At 38.7% G+C, this 16451-nt stretch overlaps 1 protein-coding gene across 1 annotated transcript in view; it reads right to left on the bottom strand.

The window, feature by feature from the left end:
- Window positions 1-16451, bottom strand: part of LOC144519018 (collagen alpha-1(XIV) chain-like) — a 150535-nt gene that overhangs the window by 56028 nt on the left and 78056 nt on the right. The window contains exons 28-33 of the mRNA XM_078251901.1: window positions 10162-10305; window positions 9662-9826; window positions 9469-9507; window positions 9146-9284; window positions 6559-6701; window positions 4316-4425 (exon numbers count right to left, since the gene is read on the bottom strand). Coding sequence (XP_078108027.1) covers window positions 4316-4425; window positions 6559-6701; window positions 9146-9284; window positions 9469-9507; window positions 9662-9826; window positions 10162-10305 — 740 coding nt within the window. The remainder of the gene's footprint in view (window positions 1-4315; window positions 4426-6558; window positions 6702-9145; window positions 9285-9468; window positions 9508-9661; window positions 9827-10161; window positions 10306-16451) is intronic.

Raw genomic sequence — 16451 nt, 5'->3', positions numbered from 1 at the left:
AGTTACACTTTTAATTCTTTAAAACTTTGCTTTGAAAGAGTTTTTCCTGAGCTATTCATTTTTATCCTTTGTTTCTATATATAATTAAAACCTGGAAAAAAAGGTTTCAGAAAATAGCCTAGTCCCAAAGAGTTAGCTTTCAGCAAATGATGCGTATACTCATTATTATCGTATAGCATTTCTAGGGGACGAAACTATGTTATTGCAAGTGTCTTGCTCAGCACCCAAGGAAGTGCAGTGTCGAGTGTGAAGTTGTCTGTCGAGTACAGCTCCTAAAGCCCAAATCCAGATAAACTGGACTGGAATTTATTGTGCATTCTGACCCTATCATAACAGACATGTACAAACATGAGTTTTCGGTTCCAGAACAGCTGATATGAGTTGGTTCAATCAATCAGTAGGTTGACTCAGAGCTAAGCGCGTGCACCACCACTATAAAAAGGCAGTATGAATGGAGCCATGATACTATGATTCACCATGGTAACAACCACAAACAAACTGGTCGGCGGAAATAGTCATGTGCACAAACAGCGAGTTTGAACATATATTTCGTTAAAAAAGCAACACAGCGGCTGCTGCAAAAGAGAGAGAAGTGGTCTGGGAGAAAATTGCTGCTTGAGTCAATGCGTAAGCATTGACAGTGTATTAATTTCATATTTAATCTAAGGTAACCTATAATATTACTGGTGAAAACTGGAATGGTATTACACCTATAATTTAATTTAGGTGCAATCCTGCGGGTGAAAAAGTAAGCTGCTACTACTAATCCCATTCTAGCCTGCTACACCATGATCATTAACAGAAATATAATTTATAATCATTTAATTCTTTTTAATGGCTCTCACTGGTTTGTGTCCAGGGAACAACTACAAAAACGTTTAAAAAAAACGTTTCAGAGCAAGGCACACTTTTCTGATGGCTCTGCATACAGTGGCTTTACTAATATGATCCGCATCACCAATGTTGTAAAGAAAACTGCTGTTTGCAAAAAACGTAATGCGACACTAAGAATCTGCTGGGATGTAAAAGCATGTCCACGATGGTGGATGTTATATGAGGATGGATAAGGTATATATCTAATCGACTGTGAAGAAAATACCTCTCAAATTGGTTATATGGAAATGAAAATAAATCTAGTCGGGACTCAATATCATTTCCCGACATAAACTCTCTGTGAAGTACTAATACAAAGTCCTTCCAGAAAAGCTTTCCACAAAGCTTTTTGTTGTGATTGTTGCGGGCAAAAATCCTTGATTATGCGGCACGTTTTCTTAAAAAATGCGATGGAATATGCAGGATATTTATGCAATTTTATGCGATGAAATTGCGGGAACTTGCAAAAACTGCGGTTTCATCATGGCTTCATCGCGGGGTTTGCAGCTTTTCGATGATGTTCACGTCGCGTAATTACGTCACTTCATAACGTTCCCATGGCACCAGGGGAAAATGGCTGCTCTTGTGTGAAGTAAACGCAACATTTTTCAACTTTCTGCTAAGATATATGTGACTTTTTTGCAACAAAAATGCGGGGATTATAAAATCATGCAAGCCCTGCATATTTTGCGCGGAAATCAGCAATTTATGCGGCGAAAGTGCGGCGTATTTGAAAAAATGTGGCCCCCGCATAAATATGCTGATTATGCATTGAATTATGCGATCGCATAATCGCGTTTTTCTGGAGGGACTGAATACAGCTTTTTAATCAACGGGATCGTCCACAAAAGGACATGCAATGTTTGAGAAAAAATAAACCAATACTTTTTTTTATTCATGCAGATAACAAACTGCGCTAAAATGCACCTGATACAGACTGAATGAATGAATGAAGAAATGAAAGCACGCTGTGCAGAGGGAGGAGACTGAGAGAAACTTGAGGTTTATTGAAGAAAACCTGCTCCCGACCAGGTTAGGGTCACAGACTCAGTTACCATAGTAACTGACTCTGAGGTGAAGTTACCTCTCTTTCTGAAACACAAAACCCAGAGTTTCCCTCATCTCAGGGTTAACAAACTCAGAGTTTTCACTAAACCTGCTTTCTGAAACGGACCCCTGCAGTTGAATACAAACAATCTCAGATACAAAATTACAAACAACATTTTTTTTAAAGTTAACATCATTAACTACTGTACAATAGGCACACATTTTACATTTCACTGTGCAGTGTGTGCACCTACTGTATCTGGATTAAACATCAAGCTGGTAACTGTCAGGATAACAGATCCACCCACCATATTACTTTCTCAGCCACACTGTTTCTTTTTTTCCTTTTATAAACAAACATAGTTTCAGTCATCCCAAATCGGTCCATCCTACTCAACTCAACTCAACACATTTATTTCTAGTTGCTGCTTTTGTTTCTCCAAGTCCACTTCTTTTCTTTCCAAGAAACTGCCAACATTTATGGAAACAGCTTTATAATAATAATTTATGGGCACATGAACAAGCTTGTGAATTTGACTCTGTGAAATATTGTAGATTACTGTAAAGCTAGCAAGACATCAGAAGCACTGGTGCAAATTTTCTGAGTGTATATTTTTACAGCTTTCAGTGCTCTCTAGCATTTTTATGTGAGACATTTAATCATTTTGGGAGATACAGAAATGGCGTTTATACACACTATGTGAGTTATACTAAAAATAACTTTCACATCTTTCTATGTCTACATGTCTCTACATGTCTTTTTGTCTCTGTATTTCCTCTTTGTGTCTCCAGCTCACTGTCATATTTATTTCTTCCTCTGCACTTTTTACTCTCCCTCCTTTCACCTGTTTCTGTCTTCTGTGTGTCTCTTTCGCTGAGCAGTGACAGATCCTGCTGGGTATTCCTGCTTTCACACGAGGTGTCTTCATATGGTAATCCCTTTATAACCGGCACACAAACATGCACACGCACACGGACGCTCCTCTTATTCACTTGTCATCCTGTCTAAGCGGAGACGAACACTTCCTCTGGCCAGGCAGTCTTCTGCATCTGTTACCTCTCTCAACATTGTCATGTTCTCCAGCAGAGAGACAGAAAACAATGGAGAAAACCAAACGGCGCGGAGAATGATGGACAGCCACTCCCTGACATTTTGAGAATTGAGATAAAGAAAGACAGAGAGTTGGTGGCTGGTGTTGTTTTTTTTTTTTTAAATCAAAGACCCAGAGCTCCAGGAAATAAAGTATACAACAGCAGCAGCTCTACAGCAAAAAAAGAAATTCTCAGAAAATTGTCTTTAATTGAAGGAATGTCATCAAAATTTGACATTTCCATTTGGTCTGACCAATTTGACACTGTATCATTTATATAAATATATTTGGATAGAATCACAGTGATTGAGGGAAATATGAAATGTCTTTGTCAGAGAATCAGTTGGGAGGACAAACTAGTGTATTAAGGTCACCAAGGGAACAGGAATAACAACAAAATCATAGGCACAAATTGTTGCATTCTTCTATATTCTGTATACATCAAATTTACTTTGTTGGAGGTATTACATTCATGTCATTTATGTGGCATTGATTACATGTTAGGCAAAAAGGCTATTGGATTTTTAATTAATCTGATCTGACTATAACTTCATCAGGGAAGATCAGAGAGGTCTTCTAAGGGTAAAATAATCTGCAGTTTCACGCCCACTCCGTATACTCCACTAGTTTAAAAGGAATAACATAAAAATGGGTGTAGAAAAAGCAGTGGAGAGTGGGAGGGAGAGACAGAAGAGAGGGGAGGGATATCATCACCTGCACACACACTCATCGCAGTGGTGTTGACAGGTCAAGAGAAAAAAGAGCCACTAGAAAACCACCAACAGGCTCCACCACTTCAAAAACATCAAAATACAGTCGATGGTCCTTATTTTTGTCTCTTTCTCAACGGCTTGTTAGAAAGCCTCTGCAAAATGTTTGTCTAAAAAGCTACCACCTAAGTATTGTATACAGTATATATTATTATACTGACTGTTTGTCAGTGTGAACCTGATATGTGATGCAAACTGGCACACGTAGCCACTGTGGGACAGGCTCTGAAGACGATAACACTGTTTTTTTTTTACTAGACTTTGACAATCCAGTAGCACAGACTGGACAGTACACTTTTTAGAATTACAGTAATTATGTCAAATGTTTGTATTTTTTAAAAGCGTCTTTAAACCTTGCATATTTTAAAGCAGCTGAAAACCTATACCTACAGTATATTGTTATGATACAGAAGCAAGTACATTAGCATAAAACTATAACCAGCAAATGTAATCTTTTCCTTAACAAATTACTAAACATTATTAATCCGTTTTATGATTCAAGTCATTTTTAGCACACAGATATTAAAGACTAACCTTGTGGAAGCTGCCATGGAAGATTTTTTTGATTTCAGTTCCTTCAAAAGTGACGGTCTGGAAGTCTCCTTTGTAATCATAGTTGAAGAACGTCAGGGTCTTTCCAGAGTCTGTGGGGGGACAGACAGAGTAGGGGGTGAGGGACGATAGAAAAGGTTGATGTTCACATTAAGTAGACACTTGTCTTGTACACACTATTGTCACTAGGGCTGTCAAACGATACATTTTTTTAATCGCGATCAATCGCTGAATTTCTATAGTCAATCGCGATTAATCGCATGTTTTATCACATGTTTAAAATCCTATTATTTTGCATTTCAGAACTGTTTTTAAGTACATATTAAAGCAATTCTTACCAGTGTATCTTGATTGGGAATCAAATGAATGCAAAGAAAGTGACTTTATGAACTTGATTTTAAGATTTGTATTTGTGAATCTAGTCACACATTTGAATCTAGAGTCAATACAATAACTTATTTCACTAGTAAATAGCTGTTGAACGACAAAAACAACCACCAGATGGGAAATGGGCATTTAACAATAACTTTGAATGCACCATGAGACTGTAGGTTACCAGTTTCATTGAACGCACCGTCACCGTCGTGAAATACAGTCACCCTTTACACCGTTTAGCTGTCAGCATTGTAACCGTGTTTAATCCAGCTACTAGCTAGCGGTAGGCTAATCAGAGCATCAGAGAGAAGCGCAGGCATATCAGTGGCACCGGAATGTGGCACCGAAATCCGCGTTGTGTGTCTGGCAGCTTGATGATAAGTAAAGGTGCCGCAAAGGGTCAAAATAGTAGCCTGTTAGGCACGACGCAAAGCCGAGTAAAGTGTAAAATAAATTAATAAAAGGCGGCATGCGAATAATGCGATTAAAAAAATTTAACGTTATGATCGGCCCTTAATCGCATCGCAATTAACGCGTTAATGCTGACAGCCCTAACTGTCACTGTCTCCTATTATTAGACTCCAATAAAGGTCTAGTTTGATTCAACAGTGAAGTACATGGGCTGGACAATATTAGCAACAAACAACTTGATCTTTGTGCTACTCTGCTGTTTGTCTGCATTTTACCATTGAACAAGTACAAACTTCCTCAGATGTCATTTTGATCGATAAATGTAATAATTCAATTTCATTTCATTGTGATATAGGCATGCAATCCCTGTCATCTTTAATTTGCAAAACCCTGTAATTATAATTTTGTATTTGTGTTTTTTATGGAGTTTCTTATGAGTGCAGGACTATACCGTCCTCCCCATTGTTCTAATAATATATGTGATATTAGTGGCAATGAGAACTATGAGTTTGTTTGTACAATGTCAATAAAAACTAAACTCTGAGATTATCTAACTATTATTGCTTAGAAGCAATAATAGATAATCTCAGAAAAAAAAAAGAGAAAAATGTTTCAATGGATCACTGCATTGAGATGTTTGAGTAAGCATAATGATTACTTTGTTGCTGTTTAATCTCTGACAAGGCACAAAAAAGTACATATAATACAGTAGTATAGTACAGTACTTTAGTAAAGTATGGGTGTGTTATGCCTTGCTGCTTGGCTGCATCAGGGTCACCAGGGAAACCAGAGCAAAACAAAATGACTTTTCCCCTGCAGCTTCTTTTAGCTACTCCAGGGGATCCCAACACCATCCATTCCAGCTGGTAACATAATCTCCGCAGCTGGTCAGGGGTCTGCAATGGGTCTCCTCCAAGTCAGTGTCCAAAACACCTCTAAAGGTTGACGCCTGGGGTGAGTTCACCCAGTGTGCAATGTTTCTGTCACATCGCTTTACACAGTCGGATACAAACACAGCCACTGCACCATGGTCAATCTAAGGACACTATCATCCCATCTGCTTTGGCTTTGAAAATACTGGCTTTATATGAAATTGTGATCTCCAGTTACAAACTCTAAAGCACACAAGGATCAGCGCCTCTAAGTGTGAGGTCATAATGCTTTCCCTGTTTTTTTGTGTGTTGCAGGCCTTCCACAAACACAAGTGCTCTGGTATCTCTGCATCTTATTAATGATTGAGGATACAAAGGTAAGATGAACATTTTGCTCATTTAAAGGTACGTTATTATGGATAAAAAATTCTCTCCAGCCGCACTTCTGCAATCTGCTGCATAATGCACTCTCACGGATTATTTGGAGACACTGGGACTGCAGGAGCTTCAGCACACGTCTGCTGTTTGAGTTTGATGTAGGGGAGACAAAGAGCGATTCAAACTTACTGTCCAGGATTAGTCCCACCGATGGCTCGTTGTCCCTGTTGAGGATTTCCCACAATGCAAAGGGCTCCTGCGGGGTCTCAGGAAGTAGACGTAGCATCATAGAAATAGTGTAGTCAGAGGGTAAACCTTCAGGGTGAAGGTACCTGGTACACACATGAAAGAACATTCAAAACACACACACACACACACACACACACACACACACACACACACACACACACACACACACACACACACACACACACACACACACACACACACACACACACACACACACACACATAGATAGTGAGCTTAGCTGTGCCCTAAAGGCATGTATCCACTAGGTGTCTTTTTCAGAGTGCCATTGTCTCTTTTCAGCTCTCTTTTACAGTGCTTTTGGCTGCGTGAGACTGTCTTCGAGTGCCAGGCTCTTTTTGATCTCAGAGCCGAGCCTTTTTTTGTGCAGCTGCCTTCGAGCACTTCAGGTTCAAATGATCTCAGCTCAAATTTTTTTTAGAGGGCTCGTCAAAGTCACGGAGCAGAAAGCTTGTTGTAGGTATACCCCCCTCCCCCCCCCCCCCCAACTCCAAAATGACAACATTGCAGAAACAAAGACATTACAAGAGCACTTTTGAAGCCATTGAATGCTCCTGTTAAGTGTTTGTATGCATGGGTTTTTGAATATTTTTAGTGCCAGGTAAATGTTAACGCTGACCTGCATCTGCAAGCATCCTAGAGAATTTGTCATTTGTTTCCAGCTTCTCCCTAAAGCTGTTATGCCTCTTAATTACTTGTGGTCATGGTCTAAATCTGCAATTAGAAACCAATTTGAAATGCACAAGGTGAACTCTTAATGAAACCTGAAGACATGACCTGAACACCTTGAATTGTTTATTGATACTTACACGATTGGGCATGGTCTAATCAAACTAAACGCTATAATAGGTCCTAAAAGTGTCCTGTGTAAACAATGAAAATGAAAGAGAATTCAAAGAGATATACAGGCTATATCCATATGTGGAAAGCAGACAATTAATCAAAGCCTGAGTTTATTTTTTGGGTGGTTTCTCTGTTGCTCTGGTCAGGACACACACAGAGAGTCTGTTCCATTGGAAACTTCAGGGCATTAAATGTGTACTGGTGAAATGTGCAGTAAATGTTAATAAGTGTACTTTGCTTTTTGTATATACTGTAAAGCCTCCCTGGAGATGCAGTTTTTACAGGTTGCGATTATTTTTGAAAAAACATTCTATAATTGAGCTTTGAGGCCCTAAAAAAAGAAAATTATCTGAAATTGCCAATTTGTTTTTTGTGTTAATTGGCAGTATGAATTGCAGGGATTAGTGGAAACTGCATGTTTAATATATTACTGCAAAAATTCTGCTTCTGCTCTGAGCTTTAAGTACATTTCTTTTTATTGCAGGAATTCCATGATTTGTAAAAACTGCATTCTCTGTAAGTTAGTCTTTCTTTAATATTATTGTAACTGTGACAGCAACAGGCTCAAATTCTATAATTTTTAAGACCACTATTTGTGGTTATTAGCATTGGGGGCAAGTACTAATTGTGAGACATGCAAGATAGAAAGTATAACAGCCCAGGTGCTATGAGTGGGACTTGAACCCTTGTGTCCTAAAAGATAATCCAAAACAAAGACAAAGGGAAAATCTTTTGAAACATTTTCTTTCATGTTTGTTCCCCAGTGGTTTTTCTTTTAGCCAGAAAGTCGGGACATTTTCATTGGCAGGACTGTTAAATAGTTTTAGGATCCTGTGTGTACTGCTGGCTGATAATTCAAAGTCCTCTGGTGTTTGTGTCCTGCTGACAGTCACCACTCCCCATGTGCAGAGGAGCAAGCAAACATAGATGGATAAACAGCGGAGTAGGATCAAAATAACTCTAAGAAACACAGAAGAAACCTTAGGTTAAACAGTAGTCAACTGGATTTAGCATGCACTAATAATGATGTATGAAGCTGTGTAAAAGAAATGACAACTTAACATGCAGATATTTTTGATTTTATTTGTAAAATGTCTTTGTGCCATGATGATTCTTTTGTGAGACGGAATCATCTTATTTATAACCTTGTGTATATTATATGTTCTCAGGTTTCTCTTGCAAAAGGGATCTTGATCTCAATGACACTTGAACAAATAAAACTGTCTCCGAACAAACCGTCACCTCCAACTCTGTCTGCTATCACTTATTTTGTATGCCCATGTAAGGCAGGTTTTAATGTAAATCAACACTTGATCAACAGTTTCTTTGCTGCTTTGGGATTACTGTTAGCCTTGGTTAACAGGTTGCATTCATGAGTTGTTTTTAGACAACAGATAAAAGACATATACATCAATGAGAACAGCTAAATTGTGTGTTACACTATAACAGAACACAAGTGGCTATAAAGAGTAGGAGGCAAGAGATTGGAGGTATAATTATGCACAGTAACCCAGGCAAAACCAACTCATTATCAAATGACAGCTATGATGCACCATTTTTGTTGCTTGCCAACTGAAACAGAATTTCTAGAAATGATCTAAACAGTGCTTTTGTACACAGAAGTCTGTGTTTTCAGATTTCTCCCCCTTAGAGTGGACATACTCACTTGGTGGGCTGTGACACCAGGGCGTCACGGTGTAATCTGTAACAGGGAAAGCTGTTGAATGAACCTGGCTCCAGAGAAACTCCAGGTATGGTGCTGTACTCCTTCTCTACTAGGCCAAACTTCTCCATCATACGGAAACCTGCAAGAGACAAATCATCATTTCCTTCATCCTCATTAAGATCAGCATCCTCCTCCTCCTCCATGCGATCACTGTAATTACAATAATTTCCGGCAACCACAGCGTGCACCGTCATTATGTTATTACCATCATCATGGTTGCATCTGTGTGACTGTTGTACAGTATATTACGCATTTCCCTTTACCTGCCATTGTGTTACCACTCATCAAAATTGATGGACAAGCTGAAAGACAGAAAAGAGTATGTTAGTTCATATTTAATATTTTTTGTTTTTCTTCAGTCATTCTCTAGGTCTCTCCTTTCTTAAGAACTCTTTTTCCTCCTGGTCTCTTTCCCTCTCCCTCTCTCTGTTCTAAACACACGGTAGTGTTACTCACTGGCGGTGGCAGCCTCACAGACAAACGTAATGAGCTGTTCTTCTATTTTCTTCACAGCATCCAAATCGTCCACGAAGAAGACGTGTCTATCGCTGGGCTTGCTGGCAATATTCACCAGCTCCCCGTAGTCTGCGTCCGCAAAGCCAATGGCAAAGATGATATAGCCTGAGAATAGAGTTAAACAAGAGAATTCATTACAAGTTTGTAAGTAAGTGTAGAGGATAAAGTGGAATAATGTAACGCATTGTTGGGAGTTATGGGCTTCAAACCAATGGTTGAAGTGTCTCATATTCTATAACTGTAAAATGTGACACAGTACATAAAGCATCCAAGAATTGAAAGGGGGGATGGGGATCTGTCCTCCATCTTGCCTGTACTGTACCAACACACACAACTTATCTTATGAATGTCAATGAAACACATAAACGTAGACATCTTTTTCAGAACTTTAGTAAACAACCAATGTTTTTTTTTCTGTGTTTGGTCTATAAAATACCAACCATCCATCTGCATCTCCTTGGACACTTTGTTGACATCATCTTGTGAACGTCCATCAGTGAGGACAACCAGGACTTTAGGAACGCCCCTTCTAGCTCCGGCCTCTGGGGTGAAAATAGTCTCCTTCACATGTTTGATGGCCCGACCTGATGGAGGACAGAATAATAACCTTATGATTTAAAACCCATACCAGTATTTTTGCATTTTTAGCCCATATAATCATTTACAGTACTTAACATTTATGCCATGCTTTTTGAAGCATACCATGGTGTTTAGGTTTGTTTGTTTCTGTTAATTTCTGTAAAACTATAAAATGAATTTGCAGAAACTTAAATTAGATAGTTAATCACAGTACACGTATCTTTTTTTGTCAATATTTTGTTATGTTATACAAACAAAGCACTGAAGCTACACTTGTACTGTCTGATTGGATACTTTGCAATCATTCCCAGCTGTGTGACTAGTAACGTTCCATTATATTCATGCAGGTGTGCAGCAGGACATTAAAACCTGACACTTATCACTGTCACTTACGTTCAAGCATCTGCCGTTTGCTGACACAGTTCCCTTCACCACCCTAACCTCCTCATATGAGATACGTATTTCATATTGTTTATTAAACTAAGATTCAATGCTCATGTATGTTTATTAAGGGAGGGTTAGCTCTCTCAGCATAATCCTTGTCATTTCTCTGAGTCTTTGAGAGCTTCCTCAAACAGCAGAGCCTTTTCTGCCCAATCTTACTGTATAAACATTTGTTACAAATGGTCAATTCCTTGACATAAGTGTCACTGACTGAATAATAACTCTGAGAAAAATAAAAGCTGCCAAGTGATTGTTTTGAGTCTATCTAACTCAAACCATACAATATAACATATACATTAAAATAAAAATGCAAAACAACTAGTATGGTCCTTTATATGGTGCTTATACTTTCTCCACAACACTCTTAGCACCGTCATCTGATATGAAGCTTTATTTCTTCATTGGTAGAACATTTTGGAACAGATGAATAAAAGCTTGGCAAACCAACTTATTAGAAGCACAGATGTCTTTAACAGTCTAAAACAAATCCTGTTCCCCACCTCGAGCATGGGTGTGAATACTTGTGACCTTTGCTACAATTTTAATGTACTTGCTGATTAAAAAAAGTATTCTTTATTCTTCCACCAACATTAATGAAATATATTTTCAAGCCCATAATTATTACATGGCAATAAGTGACCTAAACGCTCCTGAACCAAGATTAAAATATGCCAGAAAGCAAAACATGTCCAAGGTATTTCAATGAGACTTGAACACAAAGATGGAAATGTCAAAATCCAGTCTGTCAGAAAGTGAAAATTAGATGAACCTTTGACAGTGTGCACGTCACCTACTAATGGACTTAATCAATCAAAAACAATCTGTCTAGACAGCTTTAAAAAAAAAGGCAGCCAATGTGGTTTCAATACATACGTGTCAGTGAATTTAATGATGCCTTATGTATCACTGTGTTTCAAGACCCCTCAAAAAACACTTGAAGGTCAGAAGATAAAATTCAGTCAACAGTTTATTAGCAAGGTTAAATGTTAAATTTAAAAGCATTGTGTTATATTATACTATATTTCTTATGGTATTTCTATTGATCTATTTGCCTCCAGACAGCTCTCTCTACTGCTGAAAACTAAAGTGAACATGACTACTGCTGAAACATGAACTCTGAACAGATGCAGCGACAAATTACAAGGTATAGTCACTTAAAATAACACACACACACACACACACACACACACACACACACACACACACACATATATATATATAAATATGGCTTTAATTCATCAAAATTTTTATTCACACATACTGAATATTAGCAACAATATGTGTGCAAATATACTCATTGTGTGCGTGTTTGAATGCACACAATGCCAGTTTTTGCATATTCTTCATCATAATTTGCATTAATACTTCAAAAAGTTAATCTGCTTATCTCCACCTGACCTTTTCATAATTAAATGGACAATCACTGCTATTAATTCTCTTAACTCTCACTGCCCTTTAAAACTCACTCCTTGTGTGTGTTCAAGAGTGTGTCTGATTTATTAAGATTAGTGCCGAGTATCAGGGAACTTTGCAATAAAAACAATACAAGATGAAGCCGTAAATGGCCCTTTAAGTTGACCAAACACTTAATGTATATGCGAGAATGTGTATGGTGTCTCTGTCTCCCAATTTCGAACCAAACCAAAATCCTCAGACTGTCAGCTGTCAGTGGTGACAAATGATAGAGTGCTTGGTCTGTAAAGTGTTGTGCTGTATCTATCAGTGATACATCTGTTTCTACACTGTCCTCTGATCACGCTGGGGCGAGACTGGAATTACAGCAGCCAGCCAGGCATGAAGTGAGACACAGAGCAGAGGAGACAGGGGATGGGACAGAGGAGGGGTTAGGTAGGAGGTGGAAGATGAAATGGTAGGGCAGGTAAGAGGGCACAGAAAGAGTGGGGGGAAAAGGTTGAAAAAGAAGAAGTAAGAGGTCAGATGAGAAAGGGCAGGTACAAAAATGGAAACAAAACAAAAACATGTCAGTCGATCTTGGGTTCAAAAGCTCATCATCAATCAGTGATCCCTTTTTGTGTGTGAAGAAATCCTTATCAGTTCAGATTGAGCTGGCAACAGTTCTCTCGCTGTCACATAAGAAGGGATAAAATAAATAAATAGTTGAAATCATCTCTCCTGTTATAGCATCCAAAGCGCAATATAATGAAGTAGGAGACTTTTTCTCCCAGTTCTTATGTGGCTGTAAAATCTGTATGACTGGGAGGGGATTGTTATATTATGTGTGGTTATTATGAAAAGAAAGAGCTATACTATTCTCTAATCTTTGAAAGGTTACAGTAAGTAAGAAATCAGTAAGAAATAAATTTGGACAATCAAATGCATTATTGAAAATATACAATGGATTTTGAATGGGTCTCAGTGGCTTTTATGTCAGTGAAACTCATTCATGGGCCATTCATACATCTATTCCTGAACTCATAAAAGACTCATAAACCTTGATAAATTGAGTGAGGGTCTCACACAACTGCATTACTACAGCTGAAGAAGTCAGACTGGCTGCTCAAGTAAAAATCATAAAACAAGGCCAATCACATCTTGAATAATCTAATGTAGAAATATAATATCTGCACAATTAAGGATTAAAAGACACTATTTTACACATTGGAAGTCAGTCATCTTACACATACTGTACACACACACACACACACACACACACACACGCACACACACACACACACACACACAATCTTTCGTCCACAAGCATACATTTATTCACAATTCCTCACATATACACAGTACAGGCCAAACATTTGGACACACCTTCTCATTCAATGCGTTTCATTTATTTTCATGACTATTTACATTGTAGATTCTCACTGAAGGCATCAAAACTATGAATGAACACGTGGAATTATGTACTTAACAAAAAAGTGTGAAATAACTGAAAACATGACTTATATTCTAGTTTCTTCAAAGTAGCCACCCTTTGCTCTGATTACTGCTTTGCACACTCTTGGCATTCTCTTGATGAGCATCAAGAGGTAGTCACCTGAAATGGTTTTCAACAGTCTTGAAGGAGTTCCCAGAGATGCTTAGCACTTGTTGGCCCTTTTGCCTTCACTCTTCAAACAATGTCGATTGGGTTCAGGTCCGGTGATTGTGGAAGCCAGGTCATCTGGCGCAGCACTCCATCACTCTCCTTCTTGGTCAAATAGCCCTTAAACAGCCTGGAGGTGTGTTTGGGGTCATTGTCCTGTTGAAAAATAAATGATGGTCCAACTAAACGCAAACCGGATGGGATGGCATGTTGCTGCAGGATGCTGTGGTAGCCATGCTGGTTCAGTATGCCTTCAATTTTGAATAAATCCCCAACAGTGTCACCAGCAAAGCACCCCCACACCATCACACCTCCTCCTCCATGCTTCACGGTGGGAACCAGGCATGTAGAATCCATCCGTTCACCTTTTCTGCATCGCACAAAGACACGGCGGTTGGAACCAAAGATCTCAAATTTGGACTCATCAGACCAAAGCACTGATTTCCACTGGTCTAATGTCCATTCCTTGTGTTTCTTGGCACAAACAAATCTCTTCTGCTTGTTGCCTCTCCTTAGCAGTGGTTTCCTAGCAGCTATTTGCTATTTACCATGAAGGCCTGATTCGCACAGTCTCCTCTTAACAGTTGTTCTAGAGATGTGTCTGCAGCTAGAACTCTGTGTGGCATTCATCTGGTCTCTAATCTGAGCTGCTGTTAACTTGCGATTTCTGAGGCTGGTGACTTGGATGAACTTATCCTCAGCAGCAGAGGTGACTCTTGGTCTTCCTTTCCTGGGGCGGTCCTCATGTGAGCCAGATTCGTTGTAGCGCTTGATGGTTTTTGCGACTGCACTTGGGGACACATTCAAAGTTTTCGCAATTTTCCGGACTGACTGACCTTCATTTCTTAAAGTAATGATGGCCACTTGTTTCTCTTTACTTAGCTGATTGGTTCTTGCCATAATATGAATTCTAACAGTTGTCCAATAGGGCTGTCGGCTGTGTATCAACCTGACTTCTGCACAACACAACTGATGGTCCCAACTCAATTAGTAAGGCAAAAAATTCCACTAATTAACCCTGACGGTTAGGCACACCTGTGAAGTGAAAACCATTTCAGGTGACTACTTCATGAAGCTCATTGAGAGAACACCAAGGGTTTGCAGCGCTATCAAAAAAGCAAAGGGTGGCTACTTTGAGGAATCTAAAATATAAGACCTATTTAAGAGTTATTTCACACTTTTTTATTAAGTACATAATTCCATATGTGTTCATTCAGAGTTTTGATGCCTTCAGTGAGAATCTACAATGTAAATAGTCATGAAAATAAAGAAAACGCATTGAATGAGAAGGTGTGTCCAAACTTTTGGCCTGTACTATATATATATATATATATATATATATATATATATATATATATATGCACACTGTATACACACTACAGTATATATCCAGGGATAGACTATTACAGATGCAGCTACATTAAATCAGTCATTAACCAAGCCAGTCAGAGGCATACTAATACCTTTATGAATAAATGCATAGCGAAAAGCCAAATCCTAGAATATCAGCTTCAACACCCTAAATCCTCAACATGCTCTTCCCTCACACTCGTATGAGAGGGTACCGATGGTGGGGGGAAAAATCTGACTTTAGTCCTAATGAAGGCAGCATTATTTACATAGTGTTTATACAAAGTGTATAGAGAGAAGGCTTATGACTTGAAGACTGTCCCTCCTCCTCAAACCTTTGCAGTGCCATTGAGCAAAGTACTCATCCCCAATAGATACAGTACAAGCTCTGTTGCCGACCAAGTTAGAGGGCAGCTCCCAGATGTGAAACGCTAAGCTAAAATAAGCAGGTTTAAACTAAATGTTTCAAAATGGATAAACATGATTAGGAAACTCAAATCTACTGTCCAATATTATCCACACAAAAAAGGGTGCAGGGATCCTGTAGAGCTGACAAGATGTTTGTTACTTTACTGTGGATCTGTGCATAGTTTTAAGCACTTTTTGTCGGGCTTTTTCCTTTATTAGATAGTGACAGTGGATAGACAGGAAAGTGGGGAGAGAGAGAGGAGATGACACACAGCAAAGGGCAGCAGGTCGGACCCAAACCCGGGCCGCTGCAAAGGACTCAGCCCACATGGGACGCACACTCTACTGGGTGAGCTAGAGGCCGCCCCTTAAGCACATTTTAAAATGTGTTTTCTGTGTTTGCTTGACCCAAGGGTTATATACTTTATGATATAAAGTAAGCTAGTCATTTACAGTAAAAGCATAAAAAAGGCACTAAAGCTGTGGGAGATTTAGACCCAGTGAGGGGGTGCTGATGAAGTCTCTGAGGAGAAGTTGAGGTTTAAGAATGAAAAAAGGGAAATGTTTGGGTTTGGAGTGCGAACTTCATAGTTGTAATGCAAGCCTCAGTCCTGAAAGCCAAATTCACTACTGATCCATTTCTAAATGGACCAGAGGAGTAAGATGTAAGTAAGGAGGTTTAGGTTCAGAGCATACAGCTCTATATATGTATGTTTGTATAGTTTAGCATAAAGGAGGGTAAAATATCAAAACCAAAACATGAATAATAAATCATTGAACAGAACAGAAAATACTGTTCACTTCTGCCTGAATTATCTTATAAATAAATAAATAGATAATATTTTATTATGTATGTATGGATATAAACATGTAAAATAAAGGAACTATTATATG

The sequence above is a fragment of the Sander vitreus genome, chromosome 6 (assembly GCF_031162955.1).
Source record: "Sander vitreus isolate 19-12246 chromosome 6, sanVit1, whole genome shotgun sequence".
NCBI classification, from domain to species: Eukaryota; Metazoa; Chordata; class Actinopteri; order Perciformes; family Percidae; genus Sander; species Sander vitreus.
Note: the sequence above shows the minus strand (reverse complement) of the source record. Positions and strands in the feature narration are given on the sequence as shown.